This window comes from Streptopelia decaocto, assembly GCF_964273445.1.
Source record: "Streptopelia decaocto genome assembly, chromosome: 2".
NCBI classification, from domain to species: Eukaryota; Metazoa; Chordata; class Aves; order Columbiformes; family Columbidae; genus Streptopelia; species Streptopelia decaocto.
This window is the reverse complement of record NC_138655.1, coordinates 109,017,521-109,040,952: the sequence shown is the minus strand read 5'-3', so window position 1 is coordinate 109,040,952 and position 23,432 is coordinate 109,017,521. Positions and strand designations below refer to the sequence as shown.

The 23,432-nt window shown below is 43.5% G+C and overlaps 1 protein-coding gene and 1 long non-coding RNA gene across 2 annotated transcripts in view; one reads left to right on the top strand and one right to left on the bottom strand.

Moving 5' to 3' along the window:
- AMPH (amphiphysin) overlaps window positions 1–2,747 on the top strand; it is a gene marked incomplete at its 5' end in the record, with an annotated part of 117,139 nt that extends 114,392 nt beyond the window's left edge. The window contains one exon of the mRNA XM_082044837.1: window positions 2,632–2,747. Coding sequence (XP_081900963.1) covers window positions 2,632–2,739 — 108 coding nt within the window. The 3' untranslated portion in view covers window positions 2,740–2,747. The remainder of the gene's footprint in view (window positions 1–2,631) is intronic.
- Window positions 1–23,432, bottom strand: part of LOC309436002 — a 33,045-nt gene that overhangs the window by 1,939 nt on the left and 7,674 nt on the right. The window lies entirely within an intron of this gene.

The window sequence follows — 23,432 nt, the reverse complement described above, 5'->3', positions numbered from 1 at the left end:
TAGAAAACACAAGGATTTTCATTTTGTCTTTGTACTTGGTTTCATTTGAGACTAAATGACACGCTTGGCTACAGACTATGTCCCAGGTATATGCTACTAGCAGGATCTGACCACAGCATATTGTCTAGGGCGTTTTTTATGCTACTTTGTACCATATTTTATACAGGCACAGATGCACACAAGACTTAATATAGAAGATGACTTACAAATTGTGCATTATACTGCTGTATATCATCCTGTCTTAACATTGCAGTAGAATAGATTACCCAGTCCCTAGATGTTTGGGGCTTTTACATGTGGATTTGGAGAAATAATACAATTTCACCCACATAGAACACTGAGACCACACACAAATTGTGCTGTCCTACAACCAAAATGTATGGAGGCACTGCTGTATGTGCTACATGCCTGTAAAGCTAACTTTGTCCTCTGGAAGCCTGAAACGGAATTAAACAACGATTTAATTTCATTTAAGACATATAATTTTGTCTTAACAGTGCATTTCAGGTGAATTTTTAAAGAATTTTATTCCGTGTGTTAAACTGAATTGCAGTAGAGTGAATTGGTTTTTGGCCGCTGCTTTAAAAGAGAAGACTGCACTGCACACTGCTGGCACCAGCTGCTTCATGGGCATCTGTTGGTGCTTGTAGTGTTGGTGAGAAGTCTCCTGTTGATGTTGGAGTTGAGAGGTGGGGGCTGGATCCTGCCTAGTGAGGCAGCTAAGAGCACTCCTCAGATTTAAAATATTTCTTTAAAATAGTTCTAATACCCTAAGCATATGTGAATGCTGGGGACTGTATTTGAAATTGTTGTCATGGTTGTTGCTGTCCAAAAGTAGTTAATAACCAGTGTTGATCATCTCAGCTGAGCTTTCCTTTAATTCAAGAGACAAGTAATTTGGTTTTGGGTTTGTTTTTTATTTCAGAATAAAGGATTTTTCTTTTAGGAGGGCACTTTGCTCTTTTTTATAGGGGTAGCTTCTGTCATCCTTACTCAAATTATGCTGCATCTTACCTCATAGGCAGTTCAACTGATTTTGTTATCAGTATTTGCAGAATAAGGCACTGCTGTAAGGATAGAAAAATCTTCTTTGTCTTCATTCTACTTTTTTTTAGGATGTTATGCGTTAAATATGCGAAATCTTCACTTGGTGAATCCGTGAAGTATATTCTTCTCTTGCCGTGTGCATCGGAATTCCATTAGCATTAATTGGAGTAAATTGTGTGCAATGATGGAGAAAATAAACCTTTATGTATTCATATTTCTGAAACCATTCTGGTCATATCTTTATTACTGAGTACATATCTGCCCTTCATGTTTAACATTACCGTAAAGCTTAATATTTTTGTCTCTTGCCAAGTACTTTGTTGATTTATACAGAGTCTTTTTATCTGTGCTATTCTTTATTCTCCCTCAAAATTGACCTGTCTAAAACCATAATTCTAATACAGCTGGTAACATCAGCCTGTGTACCCCATTTGAAGCAAACCAGTCCCACAGTGGCTTCAATTTTTCCATTAATCTTGAGTAAAACTGTTCCTTCCTTCATACAACCTACACTGCCTGTGCTACAAAGCTGCAATTCCTCTCTCCTTTCTCTCAGATATTCCAGGTGCTTCAAAAATGTGTCCCTGGTGAAACGTACCTGGCCCATGCCATACATAAGCTGTATCTGTTTTAATGTTGCTTATTTTGGAACAGAGAGCCAGTGCACCACCACATGGAGCCACTAAGCAATCATGACTTGGTGCTCTATGTGAAGATCCATACAAATTACTCTGTCACATTGTATACTCTCTGTGCGATAATACTATGACAGCATTAGAAATTCCCTGTTCATCACGGCTTTGCTCTGGCTCCTCTTCTTAAAAGGAACAAAGCACAGAGTTAGTGAGATGAGAACAGGTTGATCATTTTAAAAGACACCAAACTGAGTTTATTCCAGGTGGAGTTGATCATACTTAGGAGAACGCAGCACGTTTCAATAAGATATCTCTCTTTGAGTTGCTTGGACTGCAGGTGATTTCATTTGCAATTTTCCATGTCAAGTTCTGGTTTACGTTTCCAAGAGCTTTTGAAAAAATAATTGCATATTAACTAACTTTGAGTTTCTAGAGAAAGTAACTCCAAAGATTGCAAGAACTGTTATTTCTTCTGACTGCCAGTACATGAACGAGAGAAGAGAACTCTCAGGGGAAAAAAATCCAGATGATTGAAAACTATTTTTTCCCCCATCTATGGTATCATGTAGTGTTTGTGGCCCATTGCTACGCTCTTACTGCACAGGTGTGCCAGTGTTATTGCAGCGACTTTGAAAAAGTCTCAACAGAGATTTCCACAAATGCAGATCTGGTGTAATACTGGATGACCTGGAAGATTGTTTGTCCAGTTTTGAGTTCAGCCAGGGGTTAGATGGGATAAAAGCCATGCAATATGCTCACAGTCACTCGGTGTCACAAAACTCTGGTCTGGCAGAACAGAGAAGACAGTCCGTGCAAAATCAGAGGCTGCTTTTTAACCAAAGCACCAAATCTTTTAGCCATGTGACTCTGAAATGTCTTCAGGTCTGAAGCTCGTAGCAAGGATGGGGGAAGACCTGAACTTTAAGAGACTCTGTCTTTTGCCTTACAGGAGGCTGGCTGGTTGACGGGCATTAAGGAATCCGAGTGGCTTCAGTACAGAGATGCAAACAGTTATAAAGGACTTTTCCCAGAGAACTTCACACGCCGTCTGGAGTAGTTCTCCGCTCAGACAGACAAACATGGTACGAAGCTCAGTCAGTAGGTTTTTAACCTCTTTGAAACACAGGAGCCCACCTTTTTGTAGTTTAAGGTGTTAATGGTTTACAGACTGGTGCCAGACAAAGCTTGTTGAAACATATCAAAATGAGCATGAATGCAAACAGTTAAACTAGCAATTTCTGAAGCAGTACATGAAAAAAAAATTGAATAAAAAAGAAATGTCCTTATTTGTTCACACGTACGTGGCAACAGGTTTGTTTGTGCTTTGTCAGAACTATGGTGAATCCTGTATTTGGTCCTTTCCCATGAAATCTGAAATTAGCCTCCTCAATACCAAAACCTTAACTTCTCTGCACTAAGTGTATTGTATTGAGTTGCACTGCAGAAGATTTAGTTATCCTGTAGTAATGAGGTCAAACTATTATAAGTTTCATGTGTTTAAAAAAAATAATTAACTGCTGCAACGTTTTCAATGTTATTTTTGGACATGCGTAATATATATACACACAAAAACTTATGTGTATATATAAGTGCATATGGATATATATGCATTTTCATGACTTCATCGTAGTTCTTTGACTGTGTAGTGTCATCAGTACACACATTGCTCTTTCACTGTCTGGCATTACAGGAAATGGTTTTGTTCCAAAGCAAAACTAGCTGCTCCATTGCCAAAACATGATACAGTATCTGTGCTTGTAATGTGAATTTTTCATTCTGAGATGATGAATAACATCATGTTCAAAGCTGCTAAACCTTTGAGAAGGCATGGCTAGGTCTCCTCTTCCCGCTGCAGTAGTTGCAATGAGATGATCTGGACGGGGACCTGTTATGATGCTAATCTATACTTTTTTATTTAATTGGCTGAATACATTTTGAAAAAGAAACAGAACTAATCTCTGAGAAGAAATAAACACAATATATTTTCACTATATGTATTTATGCAGCATACCTTCACAGATCCTTTTAAAATAAGATATATAATGTATCCTGTATCAAAAAGTCATCTGTAACTTATGTTTTCCAGTGCTGTGTCATTAAAAATAAACCTTTGATCCCAAGAAGTTGTTTCATCTGTGGTGCTTTTGAAGTTTTGTAACACTGAAGTTCGTATAGTTTATCTTTTTTATTAGATAATCTAATATTAATTTAATGCCTCTTTTTCCAAAGAAACACAGCGTAACAGGTGCACCATCTGACTGCTTGCTCTCAACCCTAGTTGTGGTCAGAGCTCCAAAGGGTCTGAACCCCAGCTCAGCACATCTCCTGGCTGCTCCTCCTGTTCCAGGCTCTGACCACCAGCTAATATCTGCCCACAGGCACCAAGGGAGCTTGTCTGTGCTTCACCATCACTCAGCCAAAGATTGCCACCTCTTAGTAATTTTTTCCTTGTCCGGTTATTTTGTGTGGAAGCAAAGTTCTCTGTGAATCTGCTCTATTGTGTCTGCTGATGCATGGAAGCTGAAAATATTTAGGAACATCTATATTTTCCTAGCAACTTGTTTATTTTTTCATGATATTTTGGCTGGGGGCTCATTTTATGTGCAAATGGTATCTGATTCTATTCTACTTCTAATTTGTCAGATTTCAGTGGAAGAAATAGGTTTTCTTGTTGCTCTGGAACTGGAAGAAAGTTGGTTTCTTTTGGTTTGGTTTTGTTTTGTTTTGTTTTCAGAATGCAGTAGCTCTCAAAAGCAATTCAGATGATGGCTGTATTTTGTGAAGAAGTTGAATGGCTAACTGTGGTAGCTGGGATTTTTGCTTTGAAATGTCACAATGAGCAATCAGTCTAAAGAGGTTGCAGGAAAGCTCTTTGGTTTTCTGTTTGTTCTTTTAGCAGGTTTGGCTGTTGTGTGATCACTTCTCAATAGTGATCGAGGGCCAAGAATCTCACCTGCGAAACAACTTTCTTTTGCTTTGGTGTGTTACAATAAATTCCAGACTCCAGTGCACCACTTTGAGGCGGTCATAATAACCCATTACACCTGCTCTATGGTGGGACTCTGATGACATCCCAGGCCAGAACTGCTGGCTTAACTACATCTCCACACTCTCATTTCAGTAATGTTTGCTGTACACATCAATGCAACAGACCATCACTGGACGATGGAGCCTCAGTTTCCCTGTGGATACCATGTCATCACTTCTTTAACTGGGGCCTACAATCAAATGAGACTGTCATGCGTGACAGCTGTAACCCTAAGGAAACAGAGGGCATTGTGATCAGCCCACAGCATTTCTTTACCCCGTGCTGATTGTGTGCAGTTACCCTTACGCCCTCTTGGTGCTAGAAGTACCCAAGTCAAAGTCAACACTTTTGGACTCGATTCTTCCTATGTTCTTGGTACAGATTAAGGTGCCAGATCCATTGGTAAAGGGTTTGTTGCATGCTTGAGGTTGTATATACATAGGAAAGGTCTCTGGTCTACAGCAAAGAGCTTTCATGGTTTCTTCTGACATTCTCTTCAGAAATACTTCTTGACTCTTCATTTCTTAATTCTATCTCAGCATAAAAAAAAACATTATTTCAAAAACCATCAAATGCCCACATCTCACTGAAAGGACAGGCATTATTTACTGGCAATAAGATGTACTGATAATGTCCCAAAAGCCATGCCATTGCACATGATGCCGGTGTCATTTAAGTGCTGCGGTTACTGGGGATATGGCATACCACTCTGACATTAAGTATGTTGCTGTATCTCACACATGCACTCCAGAGCCACAAAGCAGATAGCTGTCTGGCAGGAAGCATGAGGAGAATTATTAATGTTATATCTTTAAAATTCCTTGCAAAATTCTATATACTAAGATGGTAGAAGTTAAAGGAAGGACATTGACAAGTTAGCCACAATGATAGTTTTTCTAATTGTCCTTTCTAACAGAAGGAGTTCATCTATAGAAGTGGATTTATCATTTTGGGCTAACAACTGTTTTGCATATTCAATTTCTTCTTCTTCTAGTTTTGTTAGACAATTATGTCAAATTATGTCAAATACTTTCATGTCTGCAGCTCCTGAGGTAAACAGTGTATAAAATAAGTGTATTTCTCTGTGATATACAGAAGCTTATTCTAGGGCAAGCAAGGGAAATTCTTTCCAGTATGTACTGCTGTTACATACCACTGGTACTCTTCCCCAGAGTTATATCAGCCCAGAATTATTTCTCCCTTTTCTTGGATTTTTCTGATTAACACACTACATGGGACTTGGTGAATTACCAAATTTCCGGCTTTTGGAGTGACTGTAAAATGGCAGTCCATTGTATCTTGGGTTCTCTAAAGGCTTATTTATGCCTAAGACAGCACACACTACTCACCTTGGACAGCAGCTGTAATTTCTAATTCTGCATAAAATAAGCCCTTGAAAGATTTAGAGACCGAATCTCCTGATCCCGCAGGCTGATTATGTACTGTGTGGCCTTGGAAGGAAGGCAAAATAACTGAAGATGGAGGAACATCTAATGTGAGCGAATGAATAAATTGTGTATTTGCAGTTCATCTATCTCGTTTACAACCTTTCATGAATAATGAAAAACGCATAAGCTGAATAACACTTCTGTCCTTTTTTTCCTCCTCCTCCTGCTCTCCCCACCTTGCTCCATTTCTTCCAGACCTCACAGATGGGTGCATCTGTCCCACAAGAAGAGGGAGGGGGATACAATTTTTTTTGCATTTTGCTGACATGAGGAAAAAGGCATTGAAAGCAAGTCACTGGGACGGGTAAATTAGTTAGGTGGGACTGGGGAAAGAGCAGTCCCTGGCTGTAGGAGCAGTATACAAGTCTGTCCCCTCTTGCACACTGATGTGCAGGCAGAATATGAGCAAGTATTGCAGCTGTAGCAGCCAGAAGTACCACGGTAGCCTCCAAAACGCCACAGTTTGCTGCTTGAAATACAAAATCAGATTTTGTTTTGTTTTGTTTTGTTTTAACAGATTTAAAAGATCTGTCTTCTTATATCTAAAACACTAAGGTGGAAGTGAAATGCCACCTGCTAAGCCAATTGCCAGCCACGGAAAGTAGTTAGCGCAATTAATTAGGCAAGGTCACATTTCTGAAAGCAGCTCAAAAGAGCGTGAAGGTGTTTTTCCAGGCAGCTGCACTCTGCAGTGTCACTGCTGGCTCTGATGTGCTCTCTGGTGGCGAGATGTTTGCTACAGATGCAGCGACTGCCATGGACTTGCCAGAGTCGGTGATGCTACGTGACAGACACTTCGCTTCTGTTTTAAACTCCGGCTCTTTCTGAAGTAAAGAAATCCTGTTTAATTAGGTGGAGGAATGTTAGGAAGTGGCATGTTCTCAGTCCAGGTTCAGAATTAGAGAACATGAAGTGTGCTGTGGTTTTGGACTCAGCGTCTCTCTGAATGTATAGATATATGATGAGATACTCACTTCTCAAAGATTCCTCTCTTAGCTCTTCACACGTGTGATTTCTGCTCTGATGCTATCTTTGTGTGCACCTTGTCTCCAGCAGCATTTCAAATACACCTGCATTTCTCTCGTATGGATGTCTTTTCTCTGACTTGTTTAATCAGCACAGAGCATCACATGGGGAGAACTGCAGCGCTTTCCAAATAGGGTCTCTTGTAGCTGGCAGAAGTACCTTGTAATTAACAGCAATTTGGCAAAGCTGAAATAATCCCAAAGGGAATTGTCAGATGCTTAATAGCAGTTAAAGCAAACTTTAGGGAAAGAAAATACCCAGACAGTATTGAAAGTGCCACTCTGTGCGTAAAGGGGATTTCAGTCCAGCCACGGGCTCTAAATGCAATGCAGATAACAACCAAGTATAATGTAGGCACCAGAAACAGTCTTTAGGCATCAGTAAGACCCACATCTGCTGAAGAGGGTCAACAAATGCAAAAGCCCCATATGTCCTCAACCTGGTTTCAGAAGAGAAAACGGGCTGGGGTCTCTTTTGGTGCGATCAGAGCATAGGCTTCGGTGCAAGCAGTCATTAATAGTGCCTCTATGTTTGCCTAGACAGAAGCTATACTGGACCAAGAACATCAAAACACTGGAAAGGTAAGTAGTTATGTACTTTAATTATTATGTTTCCAAGGTGCATGCTACAAAGGAGAAAGTGAATGTACTCCAGGCTTCCTATACTTCATTTATCTCAGGTAACTATTCATAAGAAAGTCAAATTATATAAGTTTTTTAATTTAAACACCTTGAGGTGCAATGGGAGGAAGAATCTGGCTGTGTGTCAGTGAATGAAAAAAACATGTAATCTTGAGGAATAAGCTGTGTGGGTTAAGACAGAAATTGCTGAATGAAGAGGTCATACAAAATTCTCTCAGTGGCTAAAATCTGGCAGACATAATACCTGGCACAGTGCTGTGACTCCCAGAGTCTTGCAGAGATAAAAATAGAAGTGGAAATTGTCCATACTCATTTGTAGAGATTCAGAACACTGTATTTTAAGCCTATAAGATGTTTTACAGCAGAAGCTGTATAAATGCTGAGGATCTTCAGGCATCTCCTAGCCAAGAAAAAAACATCACACTGCTGTACATCTAAAAAGTATTCATGACAATAGAAGTTACTAATGCACTACTTTTTTACTTCAAAATTTTGTAATATTGTAGGAATTCTCAGCGTCTGTCCATGCTTATGAATGCTGTACAGCATCCACACAGCTTTCAAAAAGGGCTTCTGAGGGTTTTACTCCTTCATACCCAGCAGAGGGTGGTAGATGCCAGAATTTACCTTTGTCAAATTCGAGCTGTCATTTGGATCAATCTTCAACTGTGAGCTTTTTGCACTAATATCCTTCATTATGTGGATGGAACTGACTCATAGCTGCAGACACATGGTGCAAATTCAGTGCAACGACAGAAGCAAAACCATTTTTATCAAGCTTCACTGTAAGTCATTACAGCACCATATCCTTTCATCACATACACGTTAAAACTTGTGCTGTATAGCAAACCAGAGTAGCTACTCATGGAAAATCTACACCAAGTAATAAGTTTCTCAGCTGATTCAATTCAAAGAGACATTATTGGGTTTAAGAGGATAAAATAATTTTATATGCTATCATCTCTGCTTAAAATAATTGTGTAGTCCACCTGTGCTTAAATAAATAGCTAAATTATTAACTAGGGAGAAACATTTTGAAACAAAAAAGAAGGGCTTAATTTTCTAGCTCCTTCATACTACTTCGGCCTTGTAAAGTCAGTTTCTCTTTTAATTTTCTGATGCCTCCTCCTTTCTGCCTCTCTCTGTTCACCTGCCCATGGTTTGCCCTGGTCACACTGGGATGACTGAAACCCTGCTTGACTTGTGGTTCTTAGGCGTTAGCACAGTGCTGTGGTATTTGATTCCCAGCCAAAACAGCCCTGATAAATTAACGTTTGGAGTCTTTTAATGTTGGAGTGCTCAAAACCAGCAAGCCAGTTCCATGCAGTGAGGTCAGGCCTCAGTTGCCTGACACTGGCTCCTGAGGCTACAAAAATAATGCACCAAACCACCTCTTCCCTAAATGGAGTCCTTGAAGCAGCAAAGGAGGTAGACAGTGGAGACAAGTATGGATAACATCAGTAAGTAAAATAGTCCACCATTTTGCTATTCTGGCTGCTCAGTTTAGGTCTGCGAAATAGTATACAAATTCATAGTATTCCTACCCTTTGTTTTTGCCCTTTTCTGAGATGTCCAAGCGAAAAAAAAACCAAAACAAAGCTAAAACAAAATGAAAAGCAAACCAAACCAAAGCAAACCAATCAAACAAACAACCCTGGCACTTCCAGGAAATACGAGGTGAGAGTTTCTAGATAGGTCTAATCGATGCAGGGTCTCTGACCAAGTAGTGTTATCTGTCCCATGATGGCTTCCCCCCCTCCATCTTTTTCCTGGAATAAGGAAGAGCCCACACACAGTTCTCATCCTTCTCATAAGGTTTCTTCTACAAGTTGTAGGCAAGTTAAAGCTGGGAATGGATGTCAATAGGAGGCACTGCAGAAGTCCAGTAGTGCAGTGTTGGGGGTCAGAAGTGTACTGAATGCAGCAGTCTCCTTGCATACTTCTTGTCTGCCTTTCAAGGAAATGCAATGCATGGTCTTCATGCTTTGAAAACTGTTTCACTGTCCTGATTTACCAAATGGGAACTAATCTGATATTTTGTCCAGGGTTTTTTCCCCTCTCTCAAGTACCAAACACTTAGTAGGGTTCCCTTTCAGTAGAGAGAGACACCCCCCACCTTCACAGGCTTTCATACCGTGGTGACGTGACCACACATCCCCTCTCAGCCCTGGTGTGTGCCCATGTCCCCTTTCTTTCACTGTCAAAGCCTGCAACTTTCCAATAGGCTTGAAACAACAGCAGCTGCTGAGTCTCATTCTCTTATCAGAGGGTTTAGGACTTTGTCACTCATCTTGCTCTTCCAGCCCTGGAGCAGTCCTTGCCTGGGAGCACACGATGCTGTGGGCCCTTGAGAAGCTGCAGCAGAGACATGGAAGCCTGGAAGCCTCCACAGTTTGTGTCTTTCCCTGTAAGTACATGTTTCCTCCCATTTTTTAAAGGTTATTATTTATATAGGGCCAGGTGTTTGATGCCCCACAGTGTAATATTCCAAAGAGCAAAAATTGGTCTACTATGCAGAAACTAGGGAAAATAAGAGAAAACTTAGGTCCATGGGTGGCCAGAGAGGTAGGGATACACAGCGAGCTCATGCACTGATTCACCAGGACTGCAGCATAGCTACGTGCTCCTCAGCAAATGTAAGGCATCGGTGTGAGACTTCTGTTCTCCGTACCAGCAGCAATGTAGGTTGCCCCAGAGGCAGATATACCTGCTGTGAACCCCAGCTGCACAGACCCAGCATGGGGTGGACATTGCTGCTCCAGGTAGGGGCATATTTCTAACTACGGCCTCCTCATCGCTGGTCTCTTTTCACTTTCCAGATACCCTGTGGACTTTTAGCCTGGAGCATGAACTTGTTATAAACCCAACACCGAAGGACAGCACTGCTGAGATCTCCTGGAAAGTGTTGGCCAGGTTGGAGGCACCCTACATCCATCAGCACTGAGTTCTCCCAGGGAAGGCTCCAGAAAAGTGGCTCCACCTCCATATCTCAGGCTCTGACCTCACTGGGGGACCAGCCTCCATAGAGAAAAAATCTCAGTCTCCACGCGAGAAGACACTTGTGTCCTGCTGGTATTCTAGCAGGATAAGTAAAGCAGTGGCTGCTGCTCCTGTGCCATATGGGAGCAGGCACCAAGGCACAACCTTCTTCCAGTCTGCAAAACCTACCAGCCAGGAATGGCTGGTGGAGTATCTCCCACCAGGTTCCCTTCCCTTCGACCCTGCTCATTAGGCTGTCCAGAGGAATCAATGCAGAGATCGAGCAGGATGAATATCATTTCCAGCCAGAGAAAAAAATGAAAAATGTTGGTGTGTCCTGTAGCAAAACAATATGTCCTCAGACAGAAGGTCATTGCAGATGTCTGTGAGATGAAATTAAATGGCAGCATATAGAAATAGAGGAGAAGAAATTAAGAAAATTAATATACAGCATCCAACCAAAACTGAAGTTAATGTAGGTTACCAAAATTAATAAATGATATGGTACAGTGAAGGACATATGGATATTAGTGAATGTTAAATGCCCAGACACATTCAGGCTCTAACTGTGATTATAATAATGAGTGAGGCACTAAATTATCCTTCTGGATCTGTGTAACCCACCCTGCTTCTGCAAAAGGTCCCGTGAAGATCTAAATATACTAAAGTAGCCAAAGCCTGCATTGCTCTGCATTTTATATGAAGGAAAGAAAGGACAAGAGCGGGCCTGGGAGCCATCAGAGACCCCCAAACATGTCCGCAGGGGCCAGTTCTCAAAGGGGCACCTCTCTGGCTGCCTGTGTGCATCTCCTCCCGTTCAACAAAACCCCTTGCCACCATTAGCCTTGCAGTGGCAGTCCTGGGCTCCCCTCATTCCCTCCCAGTTCTCAGTGCTGGGGGCCATGGCAAGGAATCAGCACTGCCACCCCAACAGCCATCCCGGCCACTCCAGGCCAGGGAAAGCTATGGTGCTGAGACTGGTAGGAGGATGGCAGACTAAAAATGCCTTTCCAGCAGCATCTCCTCCCTCCTGATCCTCCCATTTGCCTCCAGACCTGCTGTGGGCCCTCTGCATGGATCAGGCTTTTATCGGCCAGCAGCCACAGCAGAGCAGCATTGGCCAAGGAGCCGATGGCTTGAGCTCCTCCTGCATCCACTGGTACCAAGCCCTGGGCAAAGGGCCACTGATCTACCTCTCCTTCTCAAACACAGATACTGTCCAGGATGCCAGTGTCCTCCTGAAAGTCACAGCCTATTTCCCACTTGGAGACATCTCCGCAGTGAGAGTGGGAAGCTATTGAAATGTAAGCCTGGCTCAAATCCAATTGCAATTCTGTTGTATAAATATGTTTCTACCTACAACACAGGAGGTTCCTGTCAACTCCAGAGGCTTCTGACTCCCCTTAGGGGTATCAGGCTCCTAGGTGTGGCCTGGCATCTGTCCTCTTTGCTCTGCATCAGTCCTGGGAACACTGGCAGACAACAGGTAGCAAGTTTTATCAGCACAGAAGAGGATGCTCTGATGAAGTAACTTGGTTTCCAGGGATAAATGCTCTTGGCAGAGCTTAGCAGGTTTAGTGGTTTGTGACACAATACCATTTCTTGACAGATTTCAAGCTCTTCTTAATAAAGGGAATGAATTTGAAGTTTTAATGTAATTATGTTTGCATCATGAATGAGCAGATGAACAATATCTGTTTTACATAACATTACTTCAGCTATTCAAAGATTTTACTCTTATGAAAACAACCTCCTTCTGAGCAAACCCTCACACCTTGTGGAAGTACTGAACAGTTTATTTGTGTGTCAGTTTCTATGAGTCCATCACCAGATGGCCACCAAATGCAATGACTCTGGAAGAAGATTCAAGGAGTAACACCCTTAGGGAATGTTGTGGTAGTTTCTCATTAACATGACAGAATTCCAAATGGATTATTTCCTTTCAGCCAGGTTGAATGCTTGAAGGCTGCAGAGGTTTGTGTTCACTTTGAAGAGGGCAGAATCAAATATCAGCTTTCAGTGCTGATGGAGAACCTGGCTGTGATGTTATAGTCCTGATTGCCCCTGGCTATTAACGAGCCCAGATCAGCACAGGGTGCCACTGCCTTCCAGCTATGAATGTGACTGGAAATAAGTGCATGAGCTTTTGGTACAGCCTTTTACATGCTTTAAGGTGTAATGATATTTTTCCTACATCAAAGTGAGTAGCACATGCACTGATTAGACATATGGTTTTAGTCCTGAAAATGTCCGAACTTTACTCTCCTAAACATTTTTTCAACCAATGAAAATGTTTCCTATATGTTCAATCTAACCTGTGCTCATTTGTCTACTAGATACAATATGATTACCACTACTTCAAGCAGGAACCAGGATGCTCTTCTGCTCTGAAAAAAAACTCAGGACCACTTTCTTAATCAACATCTCCGACATAGTAAAATGAACATATAGCAGGAAATTAATTTAATTATCCTACTTGCTCTCATGGTTATACCTCATTTGTGATCAACCTATTGCTGCATTAGGTGCTTTGGAAGAATGTTTTGTGAAACTGTCCCTAACCCTGGGGAGTTATGGTGCCAATCAATGAGCAAAACAAAGACTAGGTAAAGGGTGAAGAATTACTCTTGGATTTTCTTCCAGTCAGGCACATTATCTCAGAGATGTTTCTGGCTGGGTAGCACCAAGCATTTACATACCCAGCTGAGCTTGCTGCAGGGATGGACATTCTTCACCCATGCAAGCCTGAGTTTTTGCAGTTGGTCTGAGACCAGGCAGAGAAGGAGAGGGGGCTGAGGTCAGGCTCCGGCAGTGCTCTTTCACCAGGCTGCTCATGGACGTGCCTGTGCCAGCAGAGATGAGGCAGCCAGAGTGCAAAGCCATTTCTCGGGAGGAAGGAGATGTCTGGAGAACCATCCCTACACAATGCAGGCAGTGATGAGACCACTCTTACACAGCACGTGTGACCACACTCCCAGCATTTTTCAGCAGCAAACTAAACCTGCTGAGTAAAACACCACCAATGTCTTTCTTAGTTGATGTCCCAGGCACTGGATGGTGCAGGGGGTTTATGGGGATGGGGAGAAGCATACATGCTTGTTGTGGCAAGTATTAGCCACCTGGAGCTGTGTCCTCCCTGCCTGTGATGAGAAGCAGAGCAGTATGCAAAGGAAGAGGGGAAATGGCATTGTAAAAAAAATATATATATATTTGGGGCACAAAATATTTCTTACAGTGCATAAGGACATTGTTTCCACTTTAATTTATATTCTACCTATGAAGTACTGCTGTGCTGAACTTCTTATCACTGTTATGTTGCCACACTTGATTACAGACTGACCTGCAAGTGTATGAAGTATGTTAGAAAATGCCCCAGATAGCTGTCTGTGTGTCTGAGCGCTCGCAGGGTCAGACAGCACAATGAACAAAGGCTGGAGGAAGGTGCAGAGGATGGTGCTTGTACATGGGTGAGCATAGCTAGCTTTGGCTTAGGGAGTTTTGGGGCTGGGTGCCAGGAGAGCAGTGCACCTCTCTGCCCAGTGAGACCCTGTGTGGGTGCTCCCCAGCTCTCAAAAACCTGTCCCTTGGTCACTTGTCTGATTATCTGTGGGAGTCACACTGGGGCTCAGTATTAGCCATACCTTAGCGCAGAGGGGCAGAACAGAAAAATGCTGGTACCTGCCCAGCAAGACAAAAGCACAGTGTCCTGGTCTCATTAAGGTTTGCAGGCACAGGCAGCACTTGCCAACAGCATCAGCAAGTTTTCACATTGACACACCCCTCTCTGCCTTGTTTTTAACAGGAAATTAAGCCAACACTGTGTAAAAAAAAAAAAAAAATCACTTATCTCTTCATCAATTCAATTTCTTTTGGAGGAGCAAGGTATCAGTACATTTTTTTAAATTATTTTTTTAAATCTCATTAGGGTTAAACTAGCCCAGCAGCTCTGAATTTCCTTTTCTGAGGAGCTGTGGCAGAACTAGAAAAAATTATGGGCTTCTTGAAAATCCTCCAAGCCTGTATCTTGCCTTGGAAGTAAGTGCTATGTATTAGTTAATAATCTCAGGACATATTTCTTCTTGGCTTTATATCACACTTCCATTTGTCCCCCAGCCTAGTTACACCATTTAGTATCAGCAATGTCCTATTAGCTGAGTCCCAAGCTCAAACGACACTTTGCACATAACTTTTGGACAAATGGCTTGATTCGCCTGTGTGATGGCTGACAAATCCCTGCAATACAGCCCACACAACGGAGATAATGTTTTGCATTTCTCCCCCTCCTCACACTGTACAGCCCTCTGTGCCTTTGCCAGCAGAAACAGGGAGTAAAGGTCAGTCCCTCTTCCTCCTGGATGGGGTGTCTATGGTTTCACAGTATCACAGTATGTTTGGGATTGGAAGGGACCTCAAAAGATCATCTAGTCCAATCCCCCTGCTGGAGCAGGAACACCTAGGTGAGGTCGCACAGGAACATGTCCAGGCGGGTTTTGAATGTCTCCAGAGAAGGAGACTCCACAACTTCCCTGGGCAGCCTGTTCCAGTGCTCTGTCACCCTTACTGAGAAGAAGTTTTTTCTCAAATTTAAGTGGAACCTCTTGTGTTCCAGCTTGATCCCATTACCCCTTGTCCTATCGAGGACAACCTCATGTCCCCAGGGATGAGGATTTCGTGCTGCAGCCTCATTCCTGCTGCATCCTCTCCCTGCAGGTGTGCTCTGGGCCCTCCACCTAGACCAGGAGCCAGTCTCCATCACAGCCCAACTGCTCCCAGAGGACACTGTCAAATTTACCTGCAAAGTAATGGGAGGGTCACAATTCACCTACATGCACTGGTACTAAATGTCAACTGGGACCTACTCCCCACCTAGAGACACCAGCCCATATCACCCTTCCTGGATTTGATACAGGTTTCCCCCAGAAGAAATATCTACACATGTGAAGACACCTACATACTGTAGATGCACAAGCTGGACAACCAAGACAGCTGGTAGTACCACTTTACCTCCTAAGACTGAACCCACAGCCTTGACTTTCTGCCATTTCTTCATGACAACTACCACAGTGACATGTTAGCAGATGAAACATTCTCACACCACCATTAACTTTTTGTGTAGAGACATGGGAGAACAGCAGGCAAAAGGCCAGGAAGTGCTTGGTAGGGAACTATGGGCATCCAACAGGGAGAGACCGAGGAAGGGAGAAGTGCAGTTTACATGACTGGGGAACAGGAGAGAATTTTGGGTGAAATTGTTGAGTTTACATGTCTAGTCACAGTTTTCAAGTTTTACCCCAGGTAAGGAACTTTATGGATGCAAAATCCAGAAGGATGAAGAAGCAGAATGTGTTCCAGTTGTAAATAAGGAAAGGCACAGTAAATGCTCAGGAATCCTCACAGGAGAAAACCACCTTCATCTTAGAGTCCTTCTTAAACTATCCTCAGCTGAAGACCTAGGCGGGAGACTGAAGGAACTGCAGAGTGCCTGTGATTTCCAAGCGGCCATCCTGGGAGCCATGTAGCACCATCTGCTGCAGCTCCCTATTGCTACTCCAAGGAAATTCAATATAAGTGCAGTCTTTGGACAAGTCAGTCAGAAGTATCCTACTTTGCATGATGCTGAGCATCTTATCCTTCCTTCACAGGTTGTTGACTCTTCCGTCCTGGCCTGTTGGGTGATGTGAGGTACACCGCACAGCTCATAAGCAGCTGGGAGGTGCTGCTGAGCTATGGTTTATCAGATAAAAATCAAGCACAAATTGGAGCTATTTAGAATAATTTGGTACACTAAATACAGACTCTCAGCAGTCTCTATGAAGTTGTATCATAGGTTTCTAGAAGTAGAAGTGAAATTTTAAGACAGTTGTCAGATCCTGCAATCAATCTTATTCTCCATGTAGGATTATTTCTTACATTGTTTCTACGATAATCTAGTTTTAGCAGTTCCCAAAATGGAGTTGCCTTCATCTCCAAGGGGAAATGATGGGCTACAGCCTCATTTATCACAAGGGCTACTAACATTGAGTTCACTTACTCTTCTAGGTTGCAGAAAAAAAATATTACCATTTTTTCCTGCAACAGCTAAAGAATGCAAAGCACTTTAGGAAATACTAAAGAAAGGGGGCATTTTCTGAAAGTTATTTTTAACTAGCACTAATGAGAAACAGAGGAAGTCAATGCCTCTGAAGTTGCTCAATGCAGAAAGAACTATTAAATAGTTAATTTAGAATTTTCTAGCTGAAATAAGAACAACCACCAATGTTGAATTCAGTTCGACCTGTTGAACAGCCCTAAACCACTCATGTTTCAAAAATGATTGGAACTGGCCAGGCTGTGCTCACCTGCAGGCACTTGGTAGCATGACAGGTTGTGGAATTGTGAAAAGCAGCATATGTGCAGTTGGGCTGCTTCAGATGAACAGCCTCTTCTGTTCTATCCTCTGATAGCTGATGTACCTAGAAAATCCCAATATGAAGAACTGACTTTAAAAGCTAGCACACATTGATCATATGTTGAGGAGAAGAAAAATAAAGATAGAAAGAAGATGACAGTTTACTCATCCTCTAAGCAAATTCTTTGCGGGGGTGAGGGGGGAGTATGTCTCAGTAGCAAGCTCTCTTCTTACAAGGCTATTTTTTTTCAGGGTTTTCTGTTTGCCTTACATTTAAATGTTAATTACAGGAAATGGCTTTTGCATCATTATTTAACAAATCTGCAACTGGCAGAACCTCATTGGGTGGTTTTCTGCCACTCAGATCTGCTTCCATCCCACTTTAGTCTGACGCTGTCCCTGAAAGGAAGCCCTAAGGACAGCAGAGACAGTGTGGCTGCTGAGCACTTTCATCCTGGCAGCTATTTTTTTTCTTGTACATACCCTGCTCTCCCCCATCACTGCACGTCCATCAGTGGCAAAGAGGACTCTCTCTTATCTCAGCGTCATGTCTCTAACTTTTCTCTTTCACACAGGCAGTTCTACACAAGTTTTGCAGCAAACCCCCATATCCATCACCAAGCCAGAAAGCGAAACCGTGCTAATCCGCTGCCACATCTCCGATCCTGATTTCAGCAATGTTTTCATTCACTGGTGCCAAAAGAGTCCCAGCACAGATCCCAAGCGCATTGGCGTCCTCCAAGCTATTCCTTGAAAACAAGCCCAACGAGGGGAAACTTGGTATCAAGAAGGACCACCCTGACAGTGAACAAAGTAACTCAGCAAGACTCCGCTACCTACTACTGTGCTAAGTGTGATGCACAGCAATAGAAAGTGGTAGGGCACCCACACAAAGATGTGCTCTGCTTTCTGAACCAGATCCTGTAGTGTTTGACAACATGCAGGAACATGCTTTCCCCATCACTCTACAGGCAGCCAGATACCAAAGATGCTTGTGAGAGCTTTGCAGACACGTGCTACAGCCAGCACCAGCAGAGCTGTTGTTTTACTGTACCAACAAAAAGAGTATTTTCATAGGTCTGGCTCGGTTTGCTCCATGGATTTATAGGATGGCAGGGTAGGCTAGATAAAAGAAGGGAAAAATATTATTCCCACTACCCTTCAAGCTATGTCTTTGGAATATTATTCCTAGCTACATCATTTGTGTGGTCGAATAGCAGAATATAAGTGAAAATAAACTTGAAGCACTGCTCAGAGCTGCAGAGCCAATATACCCATTCAGCATTTCTCTACCGGTGGAGTGTCCACTTCTCTAGGTGGCAGTGGACTTGAGGAAAAGCGTCTGACTCAGGCACTCTTTACCAGCTTTCAACCAGTCTGAAATCAGTCATAAAATTTGCTTCAGACTACAAAATTACTTTAAGTGAGTTAAACTAAGTTTGTTGGTGTGTATAAGAGAGAGAGAGAGGGAGAGAAGGTGAGTCTGTGCCAAGTCTATAAAAGCTATAATCAAGATAACAGTCAGCAGGGTTCAGTCAGGTTGCTTTATCTCAACGCCACCCACCTGCTGCCAGGAAACCTCTCCAGATGATGCCCAAGTGAGTGGTTTCCTTTGCTCAGCCCCAGCCCTCCAGCCCTGCCTTCCTCCCAGAGGCAGACGCCAGCCAGAGCCCTCGAGATGCTGCTGCTCCCGCTCCTGGCCCTGGCTGCAGCCTGGTCTCGTAGGTTCCCCTTGTCACCCCGGTGCGGTGCAGCGGCAGGAGGCACCCCCTATTTACACGTGAGGATGAACAGCAGGCTGAGTATTTCTTGTGTTTTCTCTCCCTCTTTCTAGATGGACAAGCCCAAGTGTTTCTGAAACAGAGTCAAGCCTCCATCACCAGAAAGGAAACTAGAACTGCCTGGATTGACTGTACAACCCAGGGCATATCTGACTTCCAGTCTGAGCCTATACATTGGTACCGACAGATACCCTCCAAAGCTCCTGAACGGATTCTGTATATCGGATCAGGTCAACCTGTTTATGATGATAATTCCAATAGAGGAAAGTATAATTCTGTGAAGAAAGGTACCAATCTCTGCTCTTTCTCCATCAATGGCATAAACTCCAACGATGAAGGTACCTACTACTGTGCCTACTGGCAGGCACACAGAACCACCAGACCACAGGCAGCCTGTACAGAAAGCTGCCTGTACCCTGAGCGGCAGCTTTACGTCAAACGCACTGAACCACCATTGACCTTCCTGCCTCTGAAACCTGCCGACACTTTTGTGCTGAGCATGTAAATAGAAACAATGCACAGGGAAAAAAGCAGAAAACCGCAGCGTGATACACTTCATCTGGCACCATGTGCTGTGATGGGGAAAAGGAGCACTCCTGGGGATGATGGTAAGCACAGCTGGATTTAGGGAGTGACACAGAGCATCTTTGAAAAATATAGATACTTTCCCAAGTACTGCCTAAGCAGCAAAAATGAAGCAATAGCAGGGACAGAGTGTAGCAGGAGGACATTGACATGGAGACCTGGCCTGGGAGACTTCAGACCCAGGTCACACTGGAGATGCTGGTGACACTCATCACCGATCTCTCCTGTTTCAATGTTTATGATAGTGATGACTCCTTATAACACCAATACTCCTTAGCACCTCTTCCTACAGAAGGGCTCTGTTATACTGGGCATCTCCTGAAAAGATGTCCCCAGGAAAGGATTCAGAAGACTATTTACAAGAGAAAGCTGCAGACTAAACCATGGAATATATGGAACAGGTGACCCAGCACTGCTGAGCCAGACAGCTGAGAGCAGACCACAATGACAATGACATTTCACTTAGGTGGCAATGTGATCACAACCCCGTGTCCATGTGATAATGTCACATACCTCAAGCACATTGTTATTTCTCCTCAATGGCAGTCTACCCCCCATCTGAGATTCACTACTTATCTTCCTACAGGCCCAGATGCCTTCTCTGAAAATCTTATTGCTGCAGGTTCTCCTTGCAGCTTCTGTTTGGCCTTGAAAGATACCTTCCTCTCTGGATTTCATACATAATTGGCTTATTAATAAAGACAAAGCCTTCCAGTCAGTAAACTCCATGATTATTATTCTTCTGTTGTTGTTCTTCTTCTTCCATTGTAGATGTCTGCACTACAGCACCTGACACAAATTCATCTGTCTGTCTGTCTGTCAGAAGGGCAAAAGGACAATACGAACTTCCGGTACTACTTGTGAGATGAGATTTCATTGTTTATTATGATGCTATTGACAAAGACTCAAAAAAACATCCAGAGTAGGTTATCTCTCTTTGGTTGGACAATGATAAATCTTTCTCAGGGAAGAGAACGCCCTGTGGTGGCTGCTGCCCAAGTGACCGTTTGCCATGAAGGCTTTGCAGGAAACCTTAGCAGGGCTCCAAAATGAGGGAAAGTACAAGAAAAAGCAGAGGGCAGCAAAAAGCTGGCTGGGGAACCCTGGCTTCACTTCACCATTTTCTGAAGCAAACAGATAGGCTCACCAGGCAGATTGGAGCTGTTTTAAGTAAGAGGAAGAGACAATGGTTCACTAGGACTTATCCCATTCATGTCACAAAAGGAGGCGGTATGTTCTAGGAAAGGCTGGTGAAATGTGCTTTTGGGACACCTTTGGGGTGTCTTTGAGAGGAGAACATCCTTGGGAAGCGCCATACTGAACATCTTGAGTTTTTTAATTGTGAGCTTGGTAGTTAAATCTGAGAGGAATGTAGCAGATGAAGAAAAACTCTTTCAAACTGTGTCTTTTAGGATCTTTTCACCCTGTTACTGCTGTGTTTGAGCTTCTCAGTAAAGTCAACCCTCTCCACAGTAGCAAGTTGAAGAACGGCCATTGGATGTGCCAAATGAGTCACTTCCTCCTCTGAGCTGCTTTATGCTTTCTCCACCTGAAGGCCTTTATCATGCTTCTGTCTCTGTTTATTCATTGCCAGGTTTAACCCACATGGGCAACATGTTGCTGTTCACCATTCTTCTTGCTACTTCTTTCTGGTCCTGTAAGCCCTTTTACGTCTCCTCTCTCCTCTCCCCCTCCTGTGTGCCAAGAACACAGTCCTGGCTCAAAATAACTATGGTTTCCTCCCCTTCTCACAATTTCTCTGCTTCTCCTTCCAGGTGGAGATGCCCAGGCAGTACCGGTGCAAACCCCAGAGATCCAGAGGCAGGTGCCCGGCAGCTCCACCAGCATGATGTGCCGAATGAGAGATGAAGGAACCGTGCACTGGTACGTGCAGCTTCCTGGAGAGCCACCAAAGAGGATATTGTACGTGTCAGGACAGCAACGTGCTATTGCAGACAGTGGAGATTCAAGGAGATTTCAAGTTGGCAAGAATCCGTCTGAGCCTCTCTATAGTTTTACAATCCATCATTTAACCCCGAGAGATTCTGGCACTTACTACTGTGCGTACTGGTTTTATCAGGGCATCACAGTGTTAGATGGAGAAAGATAAGCTGTACTAAAAGGCTCTTTGCACTTTGATCACTGCCAAAATGCAGATACTTCACTGTTCCAGCCCTCTTTCATGATTTCCTGCAACAGGTTAAGAAAACCAGCAATTTATCATGACATCTGCCAAATATCTGATGTCAATACTCTTTTCAGGACTCACACATGTCTGTATCATCCAGAAAATGGAGAGTCCCAGTCACTCTAGGGTAAATATATAGAACATTGCTCTTGTGGTGAAAGCTTGATTGTACTGAAAGCACTCACCTGACCGTGAACACAGCCTGTCTGTGTATGTGAATGAAAGTTAGCTGTAAATTTCTCCATGGGAATCCTTGGAGCAAGGAGACAAGTGTATCTCCATCCCCTCAGTGTTTTCTCTTGCAAAAAAAAAGACATTAATATTAAAGAAGGGGAGAACACGAGATGATCTTGCACATCCTCCTTCATATGTTTCTTTTATTTCCTTTGCATTTCAGGAAACACAAATCCTTAAAACTGCCCAGAAAACCTTATTGTCGTAGGTTCTTGCCTGATGTGGCCAGGCCAGACCTGAAATCCTCAGTCATGGGCTGTGCCCCTGGCAAGCAGAGACTCTCAGGGCCTTCAGGATAAGAGTGCTGAGTTCTACACATCAGATTCTACCAACAAAGCCTGGTTTCACCATTTTGGAAAGCTGACATTTGCCTCACAGCTAAGTCAGAAAACTGAGAGAGTTTTATGCCTCCAAGTTCCTGAGGTAGGACAGAGCGCACATGCTCAATACCCTGTGAGATTTCCTCTAATATGTCTGCATCTTCAAAGAATAGCACCAATACCTCCATAGTGGTAGCTTTTCAGTTTCACTGCCTCCAAACATGGTTTTTGTAGGATTTTGGAAAGCCTTGAATACCTAACAGCTTGCTCTAGAAGTTTCTAACCCCTTTAACTATTTGAAAGACCGGTTGTAGTACCTGTGACCTCAGACGCTACCTGCAGTCAGCTTGCCTTCTTTCCTCATGTCCTGGGATGTGAAGACTCCACACAACCAGTCTAGGAGCTTTCTGGAGTGAGGTGACAACAGCTTCCTAACACAGAAGACGGAGCAGCCCACAACAATGTCCCTCTGTGGTGGCTGCAGACAGCAGCTCTCCCCAAGCTCGCTCTTGTTTTCCAGTCTTCCTTTCCAAGAAGTGTTTGCATCTCATCTGCAGTTCGAAACCGAAATCCTGTGGTCGTACATTTCCCCCGACGCTTGAAACCAAAGTGGAATCACATTCCCGCAGTGCAGCTGCCCTGGTTGCTGCAGGCTGGTGCCTCCAGTGCTCTGCTGGAGGGCAGCACCAGCACAGGGGTACCGCGGGCACTTTGGCTGCCACAGCTGAGTGACTGAGCTGAAGCAGCAAAACGAGGTCTCCAATGGGACTGGGGAACGCCTCCTCCCCCCATGGGCACTGTGCACCTCTCCTCTCCCCTCTGGGTGACAGCTTGTAGACACAGAACACCTCGGGTGATCTCCAGGCTGAAACCTTCACTGCACAATACACACCTGGAGCTGCTGTCGCTTGCAAACCTTTCTCAGTGCCTCTGGCTGGAATCTTTAAGGACCATCCTGGCATTTACCCTGGTAAATGGGTGATTCATATTTATCTGAAAAGCAGACTGGACTACAACCTCTCACCAATTTTAGCCTTTCCCATTCTGGAGAGAGTTTTCTGCAGATCACCCCATCTGTCTGTGCACTGAAGACCCATCGCTGAGGACCGCTCTAAAGAGTCTCATCCTCCTC